The sequence below is a fragment of the Mytilus trossulus genome, unplaced genomic scaffold, assembly GCF_036588685.1.
Source record: "Mytilus trossulus isolate FHL-02 unplaced genomic scaffold, PNRI_Mtr1.1.1.hap1 h1tg000062l___fragment_2___debris__unscaffolded, whole genome shotgun sequence".
In the NCBI taxonomy this organism is placed as follows: domain Eukaryota; kingdom Metazoa; phylum Mollusca; class Bivalvia; order Mytilida; family Mytilidae; genus Mytilus; species Mytilus trossulus.
The window spans coordinates 312715-335827 of NW_026963293.1; the positions used below are offsets into that span (position 1 = coordinate 312715).

The window sequence follows — 23113 nt, forward strand, 5'->3', positions numbered from 1 at the left end:
TAGGGCTACAAAATAAACACAGTATGGACATTTTTTTCTTCATCTAAAAAAAACGTAGTTGAAAAAACTGTCAAAATGGGTGCAATTTAGGTACCGTCACGTTATATGAATTGTTACAGTTAGGAAAATGTGGATGTCCAAATAATCAACATGTGTGTTAACCCGACTAAATTCATATGTCGTGAATTCCTGCAAGGCTCAGCTTTTTAAATAGCTAAATATTGTTCATAGTGACATTCCGCAGACTCGTTTTCGTCAAAGTCAAAATTGTCAAATATTGATGATGACATAATCAGCCTGTATCAGGTTACATCATCATCACCATTATCGAACACAACCCCTGAAATATTATTCACATTATTATATTTTATAATGAATTTCAAAGGAAGCTGAATTTACAGAAAATTCTTCAGGACAGTCTGAATTAAATCTTAAAACCATGTATAGTAGAGTAATATTCATCAAAAGGGAATTCACGAATTAGACAGCCTGGTTTTCCCGCAATCTTTTTTTAGAACATACATTTATGATTAAGCAACTGTCCAGCGCCACATTCTATGTGGAAAACTGTTTAGGTAAACATGTTAAAATTGCTGACTTATTTTAGCATGTCCACTATCGATAACGTCTCAAAAGTTAAAGGTCGAATCCAAATGGCGACACGTATTCTTTCGAGGTTGTGCAACAAGGTTCGTTTACAGTTGACGTATACCCCAGTTTCTTGTTTGTATTCCAAAGAATCTGCATTATCACGGAACGCATCTTGTTCCAGACTTATAAGAGAAGCACTCAGTGATTTCGAAGACACAGAATTTCAACCCTTACGAATAAGAGGATATGCATTAGGTAGAAATTTTTCCAGGGCTAATGTTGATACTATACAGTATCTGGAAGATAAATCCGGAAAAGTTCTTGATATAATGGAAGCACAGGAAGTCATGAAAACAGGTGAAGGGGTTTTCACTAAACGAGTATCATTCAAGTCCATGTTTGAGGATGGTTTCCGTTCTCTTGAACTAAACATCGAAGGAAAGAAATGTCCAGATCCAAGTCTTCAGTTCGTTACGGACGCTTTTATATTAGGATTCTTAGAAGAGAAAGGTTTGTAAAAATTGTAGTTTTTGTATACATTTTGATTTATGTCAAAACTCCAAATGAAAAATTCATGATGTGAGATTCACAGGTGCTTGCGGAATGCCCCCCCCCCCCCCCCTTTTATTTTTATTTTTGTTGTTGTTGTAAATATTAGGCAGTCCCTGCATATGGAGTATTTACCGATTGTCCCACTGTTTATATCACTCTGTTTAGCTCTTAATTTCATTCTTCCGTATTATGTCTTTGTGACGTCAAATACGTTGGCCCGGCCTTAATAACTTTGACCCAGACATATCAGCAACGTCATAATGTTTGAACCGACGTTGATAAGTTTGACAACAACTTATCAAGTCATCTTTTGTGTGCTGGTGAAACAAAGAAAACACTTCTGAAACACGCAAATATAGCCCGATAAATCGATTATCTGCATATTGATATTGTAAAATATCAGCTGCTTGACATTATATGAAGGCTTTTTGATCTCGTTCGCTACGCTCACTCCACAAAAAGCTTCGTATTATGTATTGCAGCTGATATTTTATGATATCAACATGCATATAATCTGATAATGGGTACTTATCTCCCAGTTGATACATTATTCCAGGGCTTGCATTTCCTATCATGATTTCCTTGATAAAAGTTTGGGATCACCTGAACTTGGGGATCACAATCTAAAGATCACATTTATTGCTAATAACAATAATGGTATAAAATTTTATTTGAGTATTGTGTTTTTTCTCTTAAAAATACTATGATACTGGAATATGAGTGTATTCTAGCAGTCTGGTCGAAGGACACAGTTATCGTCCTTTGGTTTTCGTTGTCTACGAATATAGTCCCTAGTGTAAACAGTGCATAACTTGCATGTTTTATTTTATACACTTTCCCAATTTATTTCTTTATATTAAATGCATGAAATATTAAGTAGGGGGGTGTAATTACATGTCAAAAAAATTTGGGTGCTGAAACTTTATGTTAAGTAGTGAATTGGTCCAGTTCTAAAAGGTCAAATTTTATCACGTCTGAAGCTGTCAAACTGAATTTTACACCCCCTTAACACAGAATTGTCAATATTTTGAGTTAAAGCTGGGAGAAGTTTCTATAATTTTGATATTATTTGTCTCACTGGTAGTACACTACACTGTAAAAATATTTTTGAGAAAGAGCAGGTGCCATTTTTTTAATTTGAATTTATTGTCTAAAAGAAATGCACTACGGAATAACTGTGTTCTCGGGCCGTCTAGTCCAAATAATTATGACGTCTTGAAAGGCTATTTTAATTTTTTGCTGTGACGACAACAATGTAGTCTTTCAAGAAGTCATTTATAACTACATGTATTTAGACTGGGTCAATGTATACCATGTATACCAGTATTGTTAGAAGAAATGATCAAATTTTAAAAGTTATGTTAAATTTTGATTAACAGATTAATTATGATAATTGTGCATCAGCCATCAGGAAGGTTTTTTAGAGAAGTACATTAATTGTGCCCAATTAATTGTCATGATTGTTGTACTATGTTTAGTAAGTTATAAGATTTAGTTAGAGATTTGGCTCATGTTGATAAGGAATACCTTGCTATTTATTGTCTGTCAGATTTATAAGAAGACAAAATAATATCTGCACAAAATTTTTATATTTATTCATGGATACATGTACTCAGCTGCATGTACTGTACATACTATGAATATACATGTAAACCAACAGATTGACACTTGCTACAATAATATCAATCAAATCATTAACATAATTCAAAAATGTTTATAAATGAAATATTAAACTGTATTATTGCTTAGCAATGAGAACCTCAGTAATATGATGAAAACTACTTCTCCAGCTAATAACACCTTATATATATATATTTAATTTGCAGAGGTCTTATTTGGCCTAAATATTTTAGCAATTTGAAAAGTTACCATACATATTCTTAAATTTGGCCTGACTCTAATAAGGTATAAGCGCGCTTAACAATGCTTAAGGTTTTCAGAAAATAAAAACACATTTCACATCACATTAACATGTTACTATATAGCATGTATATATATACATGTATTGCAATTAACAAACTATAACACACATTTTGTATTTTGTAAAATTTCTTGATTTTCCTTGATTTACATCTTTTAAGTATATATATATATTAGATTGGAAAAGTATGTGCATCCAAGAAACAACTTTATATTTAGTGACAGTACAAAAATGCAGTATGTCAATATTTATAATAAAAATACTCTTAATTTATTTTGTTGTTTCTTGGCTGCGCATGATTTTTCCACACTGGTAATAACGATGGAAAACTGTAGAAATTCAGGGGTTTTCTATGTTTTCATGAAAGCAGTGCATATTATGACATAATTGCGACTACATTACATCAAAAATCTTTTGTGTCAGATTCATTTACATTTTTTTTTATTTTATGCATTTCCAAACAATATGTGCAAACTTGAAATAGTTCTAAAAAACTTTATTTTCTTGGGCCAAACCGGGCCTTAATGCACCTACTTTGTATTAATATTAAGCAATGTTTTTCAAAAATGTATGAAAAAGAATGGATTGACCACACAGCTTTACTTTAAGCTGCATTCTTGTTTTCAAGTCTCTGGGCCAATACTCAACTTGAATCTATACCAGGGCTAATAAATACAGAAACAGCCAGTTAATTATGCAGCACTAACAGTAAAATCTGTCCAGTAGTAAAATTTGTTCCCCAGTCTTTTTGTTTCCTAGGTAATCGTCCATGACCACAATTTTACTAGAAAAGTGAGGCCCAGGATAAGTTTTCCAAGGAAAATAAATCTTAGTATTCTATAGCTAGTCAAATATGCTGTTTTCCTCTCTTTGGCCTGTTTGTTGTCTCTTTCACATTCCCCACTTCCATTCCAATTTTCTAGAAAATTTACAAATTTGTATCAAAAATGACTAAATAATATAAATATAAAATTCTTGAACAAACAAGATGTCTAATTTATGGTTCTAAAAGTCTGGGATATCAATTTTTTGTCGAGCCTGCAACTTTTGTTGCAGAAAGCTCGACATAGGGATAGTGATCCGGTGGCGGCGGCGGTGTTAGCTCACTTCTAAAAAGCTTTATATTTTAGAAGGTAGAAGACCTGGATGCTTCATACTTTGTATATACATGTATATGCCTCATGTTACGAACTTTCCGTCAGTCACATGTCCAGTGTCCTTGACCTCATTTTCATGGTTCAGTGACTACTTGAAAAAAAAGTTAAGATTTTTTGTAATGTTAAATTCTCTCTTATTATAAGTAATTGGATAACTATATTTGGTATGTGCGTACCTTGCAAGGTCCTCATGCCTGTCAGACCGTTTTCACTTGACCTCGACCTCATTTCATGGATCAGTGAACAAGGTTAAGTTTTCTTGGTCAAGTCCATATCTCAGATACTATAAGCAATAGGTCTAGTATATTTGGTGTATAGGAGGACTGTAAGGTGTACATGTCCAACTGGCAGGTGTCATTTGACCTTGACCTCATTTTCATGGTTCAGTGGTTATAGTTAAGTTTTGGTGTTTTGGTCTGTTTTTCTTATACTATATGCAATAGGTCTACTATAATTGGTGTATGGAATGATTGTAAGGTGTACATGTCTAGCTGACAGGTGTCATCTGACCTTGACCTCATTTTAGTTTTGGTCTATTTTTCTAATACTTTATGCATTAGGTCAACTATATTTGGTGTATGGACATATTTTATGATCTTTATGTCGGTTACGCTGGTTTTATTTGACTTGACCTCATTTTCACGGTCCATTGCTAAGTTTTAAGTGTTTGTGTGTTTTGGTCTGTTTTTCTTTATTTATAAGCAATAAGTCAACTATATTTGTTGTATTGAAGAATTGTTAGCTGTACATGTTTGCCTGGCATGGTTCATCTGACCTTGACATCATTTTCATGGTTCATTGATTAATGTTTCCTTTTCTTGGTTAATGTTGAGTTTATGTGACAGTTGTAATAAAGCTTTATATTTTAATAGGTCTATCAAGATAGTATCAAGGATTAGTAAAGAAGGCGAGACATTTCAGTGTGTGCACTCTTGTCTACATGTTCTAGGGAAACAAAATCTCTGTAAAATTTCAATTCTTAAGACCTTGCTTAATATTAATACAAATCAGGTGCATTATGGCATTGTTGGGTTATTTCCCCTGAAATTTCACAGTTTTTGGTTATTATCTTGAAATTACTTGAATATAATATATATATACAAATGTAGATAGAGAGAAACAGTAACAGAAAAATGTTCAGCAAAGTAGGATATAATACAAATAAGTCAGACCGACGGAAATAGTCAATTGAACCCTTATAGGAGTTATTGCCCTTGAAAAACTATTTTATTGATTTTAAAAGTTTTTCGCAGAAGCTATATGATAGATAGAGAGAAACTGTAAATGGCAAAAATGTTTAGCAGAGTAAGACCTACAATAAGTCACAGTGCTCCAGCTAGAAATCAAAAGGGGCAGGGCACTTTTTATGATAAGAAACTTGAAATGGCAAAAAAGTTCAGAAAAGTAAAACCTACAAATAAGTACAAGGAGCCTCTTGTTTCTTAACATATCTAATGCAAACATGTATTTATATTTGCAGATTTCCATGAGGATTGTTTAAGATGCATGCATAGAATACCTGAACAAAGAGATAGACCTATAAAAAATGATGAATCATATATTTGCACATTATTAGCAAATCATCTGTTCTCCAGGCTAACTATTCGGTTCTCTGGACATCATTATTTTTTAACAAATGACTATCACAATAAGTTCGATGTTTGTCCTTGTATGAAATGTGGTCAGCAGATCAGATATCGGAATACTGGAATTGGTGAGTTATTTGTCATAATTTGCATGTATATATTTCTTTGAACAGCCACATGAATATGTGACAAGATTAAACCAGATCTTCTGAAATGCCAACCCTCCTCCTTTTAAATTTAAAAATGTTAATCGATGTAATTACATGTACAAAAGTGTACAGTGATTAGCCAATGAAATGTATGATTTTACAAATAAACATGAATTTAACATGTATACATACAAACTTTGAATATTATATATAGCAAAGTGCTCTTGACTTATGAAATTGTAGGATTTGATGTGTTTTAAGAATGAATGTAAATCATGTTCTTATGTCCTATTGTTTAGGCCTACTTACATGACTTATTGTTCAAAACAAAGAATTTCTATAAATGCGTGATAGCTGCCCAAAGCATATTTATCAGCTTGAAAATATAAAATTTATGATTGAAATTGTTTAATTGTTAATTTGTTTTAGAATTGAATATTATAACTCCAATCTTTATCTAGAACACGATTATCCAAAAACTCTGATACTGGATCTGCGGTTGGTAAAAATAGTATTTGCAAATATTCTGATGCAATTAAAACAGGAGGTTAAATAAACCTTTGAAATTCATATAAAAGGCATTTTATTTGAACATTGAAAGGAGTAGGTCCGTTATTAGGGTCGATTTTGGCCTCAAATTTCAGGTTCATCTAACGAAAGTTTTTGGGCACTTTTTAAACACTTAAGTGTTTATTTCAATTGATTCAATTATGTGAAAGATTTTAATTGATTTAGTCATTAAAAAGGCTCTGATTCAAGCTATAATATGAAAAATCTATCAAATATGCCAAAAAACGTCTTTTTGTATTATTGTATTTTGTATTATTATCAAATACAACTTACATTTCAATATTATGAATGAACATGAATGCGTTCACTTTCATTTTAGACGGAAACCGTCTAAAAATTAACCAAAATGCTAAAATTTTGAAGATTTCAGTAATTTAACATGACTTAATGATGCTAGAATACGATAGTTGTGCATTGCATTGTCAAAAAGCGCTTTACTTGGCAAAATATAGCTTAAAGATTACATTTTCACAATATTTCTAAAACTGCTATAATTTGGGGCCAAAAATGGGTCTTACTGAACCTACTCCTTTTACATGTTACCTCACTGAATGAAATAGTATTTGATGTAAAGTGCTGGAATAAATTTTAGTTGTAAGTAAAATTTTGCATTTATTGATTTGAACTATAAACAAACAAACAGATATTTCCTCACTAACATATTAAAACTTAAAACCTTTACTAAATTCTTCCATAGATACAAAGATTTAGTTTGGAAGAAAAAAATTTGGCTGTACCTGTAGAAAACTTATTTCAAACGGAATAGCACATCCTATAGCTACATGTCCTAATTTTTGCGGTGATGTTGTTTACCGTGCCCGGAAATTTAGATACAATCAGGTTAAACTTATCAATCCTTTAAGTAAAATTATTCTAAAAGGTTACCAATTCAATACTGTAAAAAAACAAAACGTAAGGGAACCAATCACCCACACCTGTAAATGTGAAAAGGCTTAAATTATTGTTATAATACTATAAACAAATTTGTTTTCAAATTAGTATAATCTAAATAATTCCTTATTAATTAGTAATGTACATGTAAGTTTTCTAAAATTGTGTATACATTTTCTAATGTTCTAGACAATTTTCCTTAACCAAAATTAAAAGATAACTCTTAAGTTAATATAAGTATATATATATATAAAAATGAAATGACTTTGGCTTCAAGTTTGACCAATTTAGACAGAATAGCAATTTATGTTTAGGAGGGTTACATACATCTATAATCTTTATGAGTAAACTTTTCACATAAAGTTTGTCTATCAGGTCTTTGTGTGGTCATGTACATGTATATATCTAAGAGTTTATGCTGTACCAGTACTTTATCAAATTTATACACTTTTTAGTTTATAAATGTCTCAAACAAATTAACTTATAAAGTAAATTAGTTTGTTTTACATACATGACATACCGGTATATATCTTTTATGTATTACAATAATAAAGCATTTGACAGAAGTCTCAGGTCATATATTTTATACATTCTTTTTTATGTACTGTAAACTGAAGAATACATGCATTTGTCTATTTTCATTTAAACTAGATTCTATTTCATCAAACTATTTAGCTCACCTGGCCTGAAGGGCCATGTGAGCTTATGCCATCACTTGGCGTCGGTCGTCGTCCTTGTCTGTCAGCAACAGCATTGTTGTCGTAAACTTTTTCAAGAATCTTCTACTCTGAAACTACTGAGCAAAATATCTTCAAACTTTAACTGAATGTTCCTTAGGGTATCTAGTTTATAAATTGTATCTGAATTTGTGATCTATGAACAAACATGGCCGCTGTTGCTAAAATTAGAACATAGGGGTCAAATGCAGTTTTTGGCATTAATATCTCTGAAACTAAAGCATTTAGAGCAAATCTGAAATGGGGTAAAAATGTTCATCAGGTTAAGATCTATCTGCCCTGAAATTTTCAGACAAATCAGACAACCCATTGTTGGGTCGCTGTCCCTGAATTGATCATTTTAAGATAAATTTTCAGTTTTTGGTTATAATCTTGAATATTATTATAGATAGAGATAAACTGTAAGCAGCAATAATGTTCAGCAAAGTAAGATTTACAAATATGTCAGCATGCCCTGTAATTTTCAGACGAATCGGACAACCCATCATGCCCATTGTTGAATTGATAATTTTATGGAAATTTTACAGTTTTGGTTATTATCTTTTAAATTATAGTAGATATATAAAAAAAGTGTAAATGAGAAAAATGTTCAGCTAAGTAAGATCTACAAATAACTTAGCATGATCAAATTATCAATTGACCCCTTAAGGAGTTATTGCCCTTAAAACACAATTTTTTTACATTTTTTTGTGAGTCTATTACTTTTTCAAAAATCTTCTTCTCTGAAACTACTTAGCCAAATACTTGCAAACTTTAATGGAATGTTCCTTAGAGTATCTTTTTTTATAAATTGTATCCAAAGTTTTGCTCCATCAACAAACATGGCCACCGTTATTTGTTTTGCTAAAATCATAACATAGGGGACAAATGCAGTTTTTGGCTTATATCTCACAAACCAAAAACAGTTACAGCAAAAGTGACAGGAATATTAGATTAAAATCTATCTGCAACAAAATGTTGATTTTTATACGACTGCACACAAATTATGTTCATAATCATATATTGCTATCAGGTTGGCGTCGGGGACCAACTTTAGTTTAAATGTATGGATCTCTATGAAATTTAATCAAAAGGTTGTATACCACAACAGGAAGGTTTGGATTGATTTTGGGGGTGATGGTCCAAACCATTTAGGAATTAGGGGCAAAAAAGGGGTCCAAAACAAAAAAAATTCTAGTTTCAAGACAATAAGTTGTGTATAAGTATTTTGATTGTTCTGAAATTGTACCATTAGGTTCAATACCACAAGTAAAAGGTTGGGATTCATTTTGGGGGTAAGGGCCCAAACCGTTCAGGAATAAGGGGCCAAAAAGAAGCATTTTTCTAGTTTTCAGACAATAACTTGTATTTTTAAAGTGGATGGATGTCTCTTTAATTGTATCACATTTTACAACAAGAATATATTTATTTAAAAAATATTCTTTTTGGAGGGGTCAATTTTTTTCAGAAGATTTAAAAAATTGGAGGTCACAATTTATTTTGCTAATTCTTTGTACATGTATATAGTCTGAAAACAGATTTTACTAAGTATTGCATAACAGCAAGAAATCTTCAATTGAATGTAAATTCAAATCATATAAACAATTTCAAGTTCTTTGACTAATCTGTATCAGAAACCTATAATGTGTCAAATATTTAATATGTAGTTACAATCCAAATTCAGACCTGTATCAAGCTTGAATATTGTGTCCATTTTTGCCCCAACTTTTTAGGGTTGGACCTCTGCAGTCATATCTGGCCGCGCTTGGCGAAGCACATTTTTTATTGTTTGGTCTGTTTTTTTAGATACAAAAAATGTACTATAAGGTGTCCGGAACTATATTTGGTTCATGGAATGATTTTAAGGTGTATATTTGTCTGGAAGGTTTCATCTGACCTTGACCTTATTTTTCATGGTTCATTGGTTGATGTTAAACTTCTCTGATTTGGTCTTTTTTTCGGTACTATAGAGATAGTTGTCAGCCAAAGAGTTGCATTCAAGTAACACAATTACATGTAACAAATTGATTTATGCAGATCAATTAAAACAATTGATATCTACAGTTTTTTTTCTAGGATCAATTATCCGACAGCAGAAAAATTTAAAAAATCACCCTCAGAAATGAAATGGCAAAAATAATTATACCTTATAAACAAACACATTTTTAAGAATTATATATACAATGTAGGAATCACCCTGTCTGTCCCTTTGTCCATATTTCTTGTAAGTGAAACTCCTCCTTAATGTATTGACAAATACAAATGAAACTTAATCATGTTAATACAGTTGCAGTACAAAACCTGAGTATGTACATGTCCATTAAGGAGAATAATCCTGGTCCAAAGTATTTCTAGGGAGATATTTGAACTTGCATGCACTTAGTTTATTACAACATGTGGCAACAGTTCTCAGAAGCACAACTCCTTAACAGCTCAATTGATATTGATGAAACTCCACATATAGTATACAACCTGCTGATGTGCATAATTAAAAATCCTGGTCTGAAATACTTCAAAAGAAATAATTGAACTAATTATGAGATGTGGGATCCTTGAGTGAATTGACTCACATTTCTATGCAATAATCTAAGAATGCTTACAGATACTATCCATGTCCACTCTTGTATGCTTGTTTGAAATTATACCTTAAATTTCTATTCAGTATTTAGCTTAGAAATTATATCTTGAATATAATGCATTGTAAAACAGGGCTGCTATTGCATGTATTGCCAAGAAAGAACATAGTAGTATATTTCATCTCTTAAGCACCAAGGACAAACCTTACAGAATAAATATGATCAATAATTTAAAATCTACATGTATCTGCAGTGAGATTGCAGAATTAATTTTTTTTTAAATTTTTAAGCAAATATGACCATAACAAAGAATTTTTTAGTGGCATTTTTAAGCAAACACCCGATATATACATTAAAAAGCAAATAAAAATCATGATTGATGAATGAATTGAGCAAACAAATGCAGGTGAGCGATTCAGGCTCTTGAGAGCCTCTTGTTTACCAAAGAAAGCGAAATGTAATTCTTCTGCCGCTTTTAAATTTGATTTTTTTCCGCACAGCTGCCTAGATTAGAATTGATTATTTAAATTCTAATCATTCTAATTCATTGTTTATGTTATTTAAGGGAGTGAATATTTATGGTATGGAAGACCAGACATCATGTTGTTCACTATGGCAGGAGGTGGCTGTAATATTATATATCCAGAAGACTGCAGTGCAGATGACAAAGAGTTTGATGCAGACCAAGCAGAAAATCAGATAATTGAAATTGATTTGAAATCATCAACATTACGAAAAAAGGAAAAAATTGAGCAAGTTGTTGCACAGACAATTACTTATTCAATGTACCAGAGGGTACGTCAAAGAGAAAAAGGCAAAACACTTCCTCAAGCTTTTTTAATTCCTACTATTGTTGCAAGTTCTGATTACTTTGATATTTATATGTATGATACACAGAATGACATCCTGTTAAGAAATAAAGGAGATCCTATTCCTATTTGGAATAAGAATAAATTTAGTGCAGAGGGTGAAACATTAAATTTATCAAACATTTTAAAAATTTGGATGACATTGAATCATTTTACCTTAAAGCCTAAACTTTTAGTAGATGAGATTCAAAGTTTAAAAGGAACATGTGATTTTTTAGGTCGTATTGCTCCAAAACGCTTACATTTGATTGAAAAAACAATTTCTATGCAAAAAAAATTTCTCCCATTAAAGGAGATGGAATTGGAATTAGATGTTCCTAGTGTTTCATTAAAACAAAAGTCTCTACCCAGTACATGCAGTAATGATGAAGAAAAATGACAAATCTACATTTATGGTATAATTGCTTACATGTATGGCGTTCATTATTACTGAACTAGTAAATATTTTGTTAAGGGGCAGCTGAAGAACGCCTCCAGGTGCGGGAATTTCTCGCTTCATTGAAGACCTGTTGGTGACCTTCTGCTGTTATTTTTTTCTATGGTCAGGTTGTTGTCTCTTTGACACATTCCCCATTTCCATTCTCAATTTTATTTCATTTGAACTCTGGTGGAAAGTTGTCTAACATGTTTAACACCACCACATTATTTATGTATTCGCCTGTCCCAAATCAGGAGCCTGTAATTCAGTGGTTGTCGTTTGTTTATGTGTTACATATATGTTTTTTTCGTTCATTATTTTCAAATAAATAAGGCCGTTAGTTTTCTTGTTTGAATTGTTTTATATTGTCTTATCGAGGCCTTTTATAGCTGACTATGTGGTATGGGCTTTGCTCATTGTTGAAGGCCGAACGGTGACCTATAGTTGTTAATGTTTGTGTCATTTTGGTCTTTTGTGGAAAGTTGTCTCATTGGCAATCATACCACATCTTCTTTTTTATATATCATTGGCAATCATACCACATCTCCTTATTTTTATATTTACATCCATATTATATTTTCAGCAAAAAATGTTAAGTACCACCAACATGACCAATTTGTACTTTCCATTACAAAAATATTAAAAACTCCTGTCTGAAAATCTTCTGTAGCAGCCTTGGTCTTAAAAGTGACACAGAGAAACATCTTTTTGTCTGATCATTGACAACTCATTTTTACTCATTAAAAAGTTTTATGAAGTTGATAATTCCAACACATGTCAAAAGGTATAAAACATAATTTGTGAAATTTGATTTACGTCCCAAAAAAGAGTTAAAAATGTGTTCTATTAAGATGGATGGTGTTACAAAAAATTTGTTTCTTTTGAACTGTTTATTACAGAAAATTTCATAACTTTCTCATTTTTAAAAAGTGGTTTTAATAATTATTTAGATTTTCCGTTAAACATATATATATATGCTAAAGAAAATGACTCATCAAAGCAATCTCTATTTCTGTCTTCATATACTGATAGTTAAATGGTGTTAGAATTCATTTAAATTGACAGAATGGAATTTTTCAGGGGGAGAATGTTGATATTAGAAAAAAAATGATAAACTTGATTTTTTTTTAAATGTGATAACTTTATAAAAGTTGGTTAATTGTTGCATAACACATTAAAACCACCCTGCCAAGTGTCATATTTCTGGCTACAGAAGTTATTCCTGTAGCCCTTGTAGATGGTAAGTGATCTATAATTTTTTTTAGATCACATACAACAAAGTAGCAGGGGTATATAATGTTTGTGCTATCCGTTATTGAGTATCGTCATTTGGTAATTTGTAATTGTAATGCTTGTTATATTACATTTTTTTTTATGTAATGTAAAGTAATTTGTTATGCACATTTTCTGCATTACAATTACATGTATTGTAATGTAATGATGTAATGGGGTGAAAATTATCAAGTCTTGATCTTTTGTTTCTGATATTTGTATAAATGATATTGGGAATATTTTGGTAGTCCATGAAAAATCTTCTAAAAAAAATATAAAACAAAATTATATTGATGAAAAGAAAAAATATGGAGATTAAATTTCATTATGCCATACACACCTTACAGGTATTTCAATGAAAGATTGAATATGTCAATCGACATTTTTACACCAAACTGTAATTTGTGTCCTGATTAATATCAAATTGTTTTTATTGTAATATAAATAATTAAATAAATAATTTGTTTATTAAAGTGTCACATATTGATTGCAATAAAAATAATTCATACACAATATACATACATAATAAAATAACCAATATCCAGGGCAAAACTGACTTACGAGACACTGTTATACCAATTACACATTTACAAATTAAAATAGCGTAAGAAAAAAATATTAAAAATAATATACATTTTTTCCCAAAATAAATAATCCTCAGCTTAAAACTCTTATAATTAGTTTTATATAAAACATATGCTTATGTCACAAAAATGATAAAAATTCTCAAAGATTTCCATAAATTATTGAATATCAGTTCGTGAATCACATTGTCTAATAAATAAAATAAAAATTTAACTATTTATAGAATATAAACTTTAATTTGTCTAAACTAGGCATAAAAAAAAGATGTTGAATCATTATAAAAATAATTTAAAAAAAAAAGTAATCAAATCTTCTCAACTTATGTTTGTCTTGAGCCCTTAGGCATTTAGCAAGATATTCTTTTAATGACACATTTATTATATTTCTTTGAGAAATCCCTTTATGATGTCTTGATAATTAAGTGAGCAATGTTAGAAACGAAATTATATGATAATTTATTTATTTTTCACCACCACCTAAGAAACTTGAAAGTGACTTTTTCAGTTTCATGCCTTCTCCTACTCCATCATAGAGAAGACACAGGTCAGGTGCAGTACATGATTTTGACATTTACTTGTCTGAGCCATGCAAAGAAATGTCAATCAATCCACTGGAATACTTGATGTCAAATTCAGTGCACCTTTCTTCCTTGGCTAATACATCTATCAAATATTTAGCCATTTCCTCCACATCAACTCCTTTCGAAAGGCTTTTTAGTAATGCTAGAAAGGTGTACAGACCTGATCGCCTTCTCTTAATGACAGCACGTTTGAAACACTTATGATGATAAAGTGCAATGGACATGTTGATTAACCAGTTTTTGAAATCCATGCTCTAACACTATTATACCCTGCTAATATTTATCAATTTCTTTTTACATTGCATTAATGTAATGGCCCAGGCCTGATTGCAACCATACTTTGATATATGGTGGCATATAATGAGTGTAAGGTCTCTGTTGATTTTGAGGTTACTATGTCTATAGTCAAGGTCATAGTTACTACAGAAATTCTGAATTTTGTGCAGAAAAGAAGTTTCAGGATGCTTCATATACTGGTATATGGGATTGCAACCTAACTTGGATATATGGTCACATATAATAAGAGGAAGATCCCTATTGATTTGTAAGTCACCAAGGTCAAAGTTAATAAATATGGTATTGTGTAACACAATATTACTGTCTGAAATCATAAACCAAAATCATATTTTAATGCAAAGAAGAAAAAAAACTGCCATCAGGTCAATATTAGCTTTTCCTCTTTATCTTGGGCATGGGGTATGTGAGCTGGCTCACTAAAGGTTCTTATAAAAGTTATAAGTCTATCTCTTTCATATGAAGAAAAGCCAAACAAACTCTCCTAAAAATTATAGTATACCCTGGTAAGTAGGTCTGATTTTTTTATGGTAAAAATTCTTATAAAATACTGTGTTTTCACTTAGCCTGGTTCATCTTCAGGAAACCACTTGTCGAGGTTGTTAGCTTGTAATTTTGCATAACACTTACATATTTTCTATAATAATAAATAATTTATATTTGTTCTGCCAAAGAGATACATTAGGATGAAAATTTGGTAGAAGTGATGTTAGCTCATTGTAATAAAGCTTTGTATTTCAGAAGGAATAGGAGCTTGGTATACAGATGTCTTATGCAAGTTATGGTCTAAATCTCCATCTGGCATATATGCCCATTGTTTTTTTCCTCATTTTCATTGTTCAGTGACTTCTTTTAAAAAATGTATTTTTTTATCCTTTGATTTTCTCTTCAGGATGACTCTCATATTTTTTTTTCTTAAAAAAGGACACATATTACATAGCCTTTTATTTTCCAAATCTGATCATTCAACATTCTATGGTGATATTTTATAAAATCTTTTCAAAGCAAGATTTTTGCCAAATTTAGGAAGATTTTCAGTAGATGTAGTTTAGAAAATCAAAATAATTTTGGTCATGAAAAGTGCACAATTACATACACTGAATTCATATATTGATGATAAAATGGTGCCAGTTGTAAATAATCATTGATGTCATTTCCATCAACATCTGAATTTCTGGATTTATTTTGTACCTTATCAGATATTACAGACTTCTTTAAGTTTGAAAAATGGTAGAATGTTGTATAGTTTAAATAAAAAAAAATCATGAATTTAATCACATGTAAATACATAAACAAAAGGTGTATACACACTGTTATAATTTATATTGAACCTGTTTTTAACGACTATGTTTAAAACAATGATTTTATTATTTCATTGTATTTCAGCTTTTATTTGATAATATTTGTTGAAATGTTTTTAATGTTGATTCTGTCGTCACACATTGTATTTATATATAATTTTTATTTTACTTATCAAGTATCAATCCATGTCAGTCCATTGCATTATTTTTCTACTCTGAAGTTTTTAAACAATAATGTTATCTCAATGTACATGCAATTTATTGGAATATATTTAAATATATATGAAATTTTATATAATAAAATCATTAATAACATAATCATAATGATATAAGTAGACTCAATTTCATTACAAAGGAATATTGCAGTAAGGACACTTACAGTTCCTCCATATCTTATTAACTGATTTCAGTTGCATTCAAATATTTATACCCCTGCTTTAAAAAAGGGGGGGAGGGAATTACTGTTCTCTGTCTGTCAGTCCGTCCCATGAATATTTTTCGTCACATTTTTCTCAGGAACTACATACAAGGATTTCTGAAATTTGGTTTCAAGATTTATCTAAGTCAGCTATACCATGTGATGCATTTTCAGATTGATCACTTGACAACTTCCTGTTTACCGAACACTTGTATGATTTAACACATGATAGCCAAGTTGAAAATTTTCGTCACATTTTTCTCAGGAACTACAATACAAGGATTTCTGAAATTTGGTTTCAGGATTTATATAAGTCAGCTTTACCGTGTGATGGGTTTTCAGATTCATCACTTGACAATTTCCTGTTTACCAAACACTTGCATATTTTTACACTATTAATATTATCCACTTGCGGCGGGGTATCATCAGTGAGCAGTAGCTCGCAGTTTCACTTGTTTTATTTGCTTGATAGACTTTTTTATGTATTTTACATAAGCATGTAGGGACATTAGCTTCAAAGATACAAATCAGAACCCGTAAATGTCTTTACAGTGGTTTACAAAATTGACAAGTTGAGAAAATTAAAAGTACTGATTTCACTTTTTAGTTCACCTGGCCTAAAAGGACATGTAAGCTTTTGCCATCACTTGGCGTCTGTCGTTGTCTGTTGTAACCTTTTTAAAGATCTTCTCTGAAACTGCTGAACTAATTTCAACCAAACCAAAGAAAAATGATCCTTAGGGTATCTAGTATAAATTTTGTGATTTTTATTCATTTTCATCAAGAAACATCGCCACCATGGCTAAAAATAGAACATAGGGGTAAAACGCTTGAAGATATTGATTTGATATTTGGTATATAGTTTTATTGTCGAGCCTGCAACTTTTGTTGCAGAAAGCTCTACATAGGCATAGTGATCCGGCGGCGGCGGCAGTGTTAGCTCATTTCTTAAAAGCTTTATATTTTAGAAGGTAGAAGACCTGGATGCTTCATACTTTGTATATAGATGCCTCATGTTTCGAACTTTCCGTCAGTCACATGTCCAATGTCCTTGACCTCATTTTCATGGTTCAGTGACTACTTGATAAAAAAGTTCAGATTTTTTGTAATGTTAAATTCTCTCTTATTATAAGTAATTGGATAACTATATTTGGTATGTGCGTACCTTGCAAGGTCCTCATGCCTGTCAGACGGTTTTCACTTGACCTCGACCTCATTTCATGGATCAGTGAACAAGGTTAAGTTTTGGTGGTCAAGTCCATATCTCAGATACTATAAGCAATAGGTCTAGTATATTCGGTGTATGGAAGGACTGTAAGGTGTACATGTCCAAATGACAGGTGTCATTTGACCTTGACCTTATTTTCATGGTTCAGTGGTTATAGTTAAGTTTTTGTGTTTTGGTCTGTTTTTCTTATACTTTATGCAATAGGTATACTATAATTGTTGTATGGAATGATTGTAAGGTGTACATGATTAGTTGACAGGTGTCATCTGACATTGACCTCATTTTCATGGTTCAGTGGTCAAAGTTCGAATTTTGTTCAGGTCTGATGATTTCGTGCAGAGTTATGGTCCTTTGACTTGGACAATTCTTTTTTTGATGGCATCACTTTTATCGTTCTTGAGTGATGACCCTCCTTTCAAATGTTATGTAAGCAGGGGCATTATATCCATTATTTGGTTATATTCAGTAGTTCACAGAAGGTCTGAGTAAAATCAGAAATTTAATTATGGTCTAATTCACTTGTTCAAACGAACTGTAAGAATATATGTGCAAATCGCTAATTAATTTCTGAAACTTACTGGTATTTCAAACCCAAACTGTATACTCTTATCATTCTTAATATAAAATAAGAATCACATATCTGAAATTGTCCAGCATGGTGACTACTAGTATGTAATTTAGTTAAACATTATACAAGCTAATTCGAGCATCATTTTTACTGTCTACAAAAACATTGGATTCACTACATATGCCGCATGAAATAATGTACACTAAATACACTGCAGACAGACTATCTAAAAATCTCTAGACAGAGAAATTTGTATATTAATGAAAAATTATTACACAAGGGTTTTCAATATCACAAACTAGTCAAAACATTTACTAAATTTTATCATCTGTACAAGGACATCATTTGCAAATATAATTCAACACACAGACTTCTTATACTAGCACATTCCGGTATTTCACATCCAATTGTTATGGTAATATTCTTTACAAAGCACTAAAGTGTCAACATTTACCTCAAAAGCTAACAAAACCTTTAAACAGACTTATTAAGAAGGGATATATTTATGATACTGTTGTCAGGTCATTAAAGATTGCATGATTTGATATTGATTCACTTATCCTAAAGATCTTTGCATCAGAAATAAACACATGTACTCTAAAAATCAGTTGTTGGCACGAAACAGGTTATGTTCTTCTCATATATTTTATTCATTTTTATACGTACATTTGAGGGACGTATTATGGTATACCGTTTTCCGTCTGTCCGTCCATCGTCAACATGTCGGACATTAACTAAAAAAACGCTCTAACCAATTTGCATGAAACTTTGGTGAATTGTTTATATCTTGACGTTAGCTCCCTTTCGTTTTTAATAAATATTAGATTTTACTTTTCCGAGTAATGGAGTTTTATTCATTAAAAAAAGGGGAATTTTCCAGTTTTCGGACAATAACTCAAGAATGCTTTCACCAACTTGCAATAAATTGTGAATTGTGTATATCTATTGACATGAGCTCCATTTTGATTTTTATTAATTTTAGATTTTACATTTCCGAAATACAGTGTTTTATTCATAAAAAAGGGAGATTTTCCAGTTTTCGGACAAAAACTCAAAAAAGCTTTCAGCAGTTCTTATGAAACTTTTGTGAATTGTTTATATCTATTGATGTAAGCTCCCTTTAGAATTTTATAAATTTAAATTTTACATTTCTGAGTTGTGGGGTTTTATTCATGAAAAAGGGGTGATTTTCCAGTTTTCGGCCAATAACTCAAAAATGCTGTCAGCAATTCTCATGAAAGTTTGGTGAATTGTTTATATATCTATTGATGTAAGCTTAAGCTCCCTTTTGATTTTCATAAATTTCTAATATGACTTTGAGAATTAATTGAACTTTATTTGTTTATAGTCTGACAACAGATTTACTAAGTATTGTGCAACAGCACAGTGTATTGCATAACAGCAAGAAATCTTGAATTGAATATAAATTCAATTCATATAACCAATTTCAAGTTTTTATTCATTTATTCAAAACCCTATAATATGTCAAATATATATTTTGTACAATCCAAATTCAGACCTGTATCAAGCTTGAATATTGAGAGGAATATTAAGTTCATTTTTGACCCAACTGTTCAGGGTTAGACCTCTGTGGACGTATCCAGCTGCGCTCAGCGAAGCAGTTTATTGCAAAGAGGCCAGATGAAACACGCATCCGGTTGCGGGAGTTTCTCGCTGCATTGGAGACCCATTGGTGGCCTTCGGTTTATGTCTGCTCTTTGGTCGGGTTGTTGTCTCGTTGACACATTCTCCATTTCCATTCTCAATTTTAAATATTATTATTAGTACACGTCAAATTGATATCTGATTTTCATTACAATTATACACAACTGTAAATGTGTCTACAATGTAGTAAGCAATGTGTTCACCGCCTAACCTCGATAACTGAAAAAGAAAACGAGATAATTTTCTTATACACTATACCCGCGAAATTCAAACCGGTTCTTACAATAGGTACTACTAGACTAAAACATATAACTCGTAGAGCAATTGAATATAGGGAAGAACCAAAAATTTGCGAAAGCAAATTTGCAGATCTAACATTGCTGGGTTGATGTTTAGACGAGTTGTATGCCCACCGAAAGCTCTTTTTTTGAGAGCCCAGGTGGTCGTGTGGTCTCGCGGGACGGCTGCAGTGCAGGCGATTTGGTGTCACGATATCACAGTAGCATGGGTTCGAATCCCGGCGAGGAAAGAACCATAAATTTGCGAAAGCAATTTTGCAGATCTAACATTGTTGGGTTGATGTTTAGACGAGTTGTACGACCACCTGGGCTCTCAAAAAGAGCTTTCGGTGGGCATGTGTTACCTTTCCATGTCAGTTTTAATCTAGCGGCGTACTACAGTACATGATATATAAGGCATGAAGATGTATTGTATATATATATATGTACGTCTTAATAATCTAAAAAGATTTGTTGGCAAGGTAAGATTCATAGCTGTGACGGAACTTAAATGGAGCGTAGAAGACGAACAAGAAGGCGTAGACAACAACGTGAGCCAAGAAATCTAGGTGAGACAGTCGGGCTGACACGGCGACAACTGTATGGCCAGAGTGAGATACTTGAAGGAGATCAACAAAGAAGATCCCCATAGTTATAAAAACTTCCTCTGAGTGGACGTTGATATGTTATGTTAGTTTTCACTGCTCTTTTCTTGAAAATGACACCACCAACTGAGATTCGTCACCAGATTGGTACTTATGTTAGATAGAAATTTATATAAATAAACTCATGATAGATACCAGGACTAAATTTTGTACATACGCCAGACGCGCGTTTCGTCTACAAAAGACTCATCAGTGACGCTCGCATCCAAAAAAGTTAAACAGACAAAAGTTGTCTCATTGGCAATCATACCACATCTTTTTTTTTATATAAACGTGCTGACTACTGGGCTGGTGATACCCTCGGGGAAATAAATCTCCAGCAGCAGTGACATAACATACTGTTTATTTCATATGTGCATATATATTTGGGATTTTTTTCAGTATTTTTCATAGATTTGATATCCAGAAGTTGGTTGGTTCAAGACAATTTCTTTTTAGCGTATCCACGGTAACAACCTACATGTTTTTGATAAAATATATTGCAAAAATGGAGGTAAAGATGTGATATATACCCCCAAATTTGATCAAAAGTAGACTTTCAATTCTTTGGAGTGATACCTTGTCTGAAACTGTTTACATATATATTTATCAAGAGATCCAATAAAAAAAATATTTGTCGTTTGTCTCATTTTTTTGTAAAATTGCGTCAAAAGGATCGTGTGAAAAAATAATGTTTGTTAACATTTGGGCTTCGCCGCATTTTGTGCCAGTCCCAGGTCAGGAGCCTCTGACTCTTGTAAGTCTTGTATGCTTTTTTTTTTATATATATCTTTGTTCATTTATATGTTTTGGAGTTTAGATTACGTCCATTTTCAAAGAACCAGTACACTTTTTTATTTAGAGCCAGTTGAAGCCAGCATCCTGTTTCGAAATTTTTCGATGAGTTGACCCATTGGTGGGCTTTGGCTATTTTCTCTCTATGGTCAGGTTGTTGAATCTTTGCCCCAATGTCTCCATTTCCATTCTCAATTATTTTGCCGTATGCAGAAAGTAAGTGTATTCCAAAAACCTTTGTGGATACAATGGTATAACAGAAAACAATAACAACAAAGTAATCCTCTGTCACAGCGATGGTGAAACAAGAGGTTTTCATAGAAACATTTAAACATGCTATTTAGCCGGCACTGAATAAAAAAGATTTTTCTTATTAGACGGTTTGTTGGAATCTATTTAGCAAAACATGCTGCTAATAACAACATTTTAATAACCGAGGAACAAGTTGAAGCAAGACCTGAACTATTAACTGTCTCTTGTTTGGACTCAATTGTAAATATTGATTTAATCAAAAAAATATTTATGGGAAGCTATTAAGAGCGTTTATAAAGAGAAATAAAAGAACCCTATATATCCCTATTGGTAAATCAATTTTTCCCTAATTAAGTTAAGAGAGGGATGTGGGGGTCAGTGAAAAAAATATGTGAATTAAGTGTTTATACCCCCGCTTTAAAAAAGGGGGATATACTGTTTTACCTCTGTCTGTCCTTCCGTCAGTCCGTCAGTCAGTCCGTCCGTCCCATGAATACATTTCGTCGTATTTTTCTAAGGAATTACAATTCAAGGATTTCTGAAATTTGGTTTCAGGGTTTATCTAAGTCAGCTATACCGTGTGATGCGTTTTCAGATTTATCACTTGACAACTTCCCGTTTACCGAACACTTGTATGATTTTACACATGATAGCCAAGTTGAAAATTTTCGTCACATTTTTCTCAGGAACTACAATACAAGGATTTCCCCATAAAACGGGTGAAAAATGATATTGATGTTCTTATAAACACACTCTGAAGGCTAAATTTATCTTTAGCTTAATAAAAATGAATTTAATTGCACAATTACTTTCATATTTGAAAAATCCTCCGTGGCCAAGAGTGGCTATTTTTACGGCTATAGCCGTACGAAGAGTGTGAGGACTATTTGTCCGGCTATTTAAGTACGTGCACATGCCATTTTATGTGCGTGTGGAAGTGCGTGCAATATTATCTTGAGAAGCACCAGAAGTCGCGTGTAATCTGATCACTGATGTTGAAATCAGAATTCGTGATAATAAAATTAACGGTACCGATTTTCTTGCACTTTATCCAGTTTTTAGAATTTGATATTCAAATACGATAGTATGAACTTATAAGAAAGATTTAATTTTATAAAAATGATTAAAAGATAATTGAAATCATGAGGGAAAGGGAAACTAAAGGGTAATTCATCAGATAACTACAATTCGAAAAAATAGCCGTATAAAAAGTATCGCAGAAGAGTAATTGAGAAAG

The 23113-nt window shown here is 31.9% G+C and overlaps 1 protein-coding gene across 1 annotated transcript; it reads left to right on the plus strand.

Moving 5' to 3' along the window:
- Nucleotides 1–534: 534 nt before the first annotated feature.
- Nucleotides 535–15970, plus strand: LOC134699404 (uncharacterized). The gene is made up of 3 exons (XM_063561004.1): nucleotides 535–1101; nucleotides 5702–5935; nucleotides 11275–15970. The coding sequence occupies exons 1-3, from the start codon at nucleotides 582–584 to the stop codon at nucleotides 11955–11957; spliced, it is 1437 nt and encodes a 478-aa protein (XP_063417074.1). The 5' UTR covers nucleotides 535–581; the 3' UTR covers nucleotides 11958–15970.
- The last annotated feature ends 7143 nt before the right edge of the window (nucleotides 15971–23113 follow it).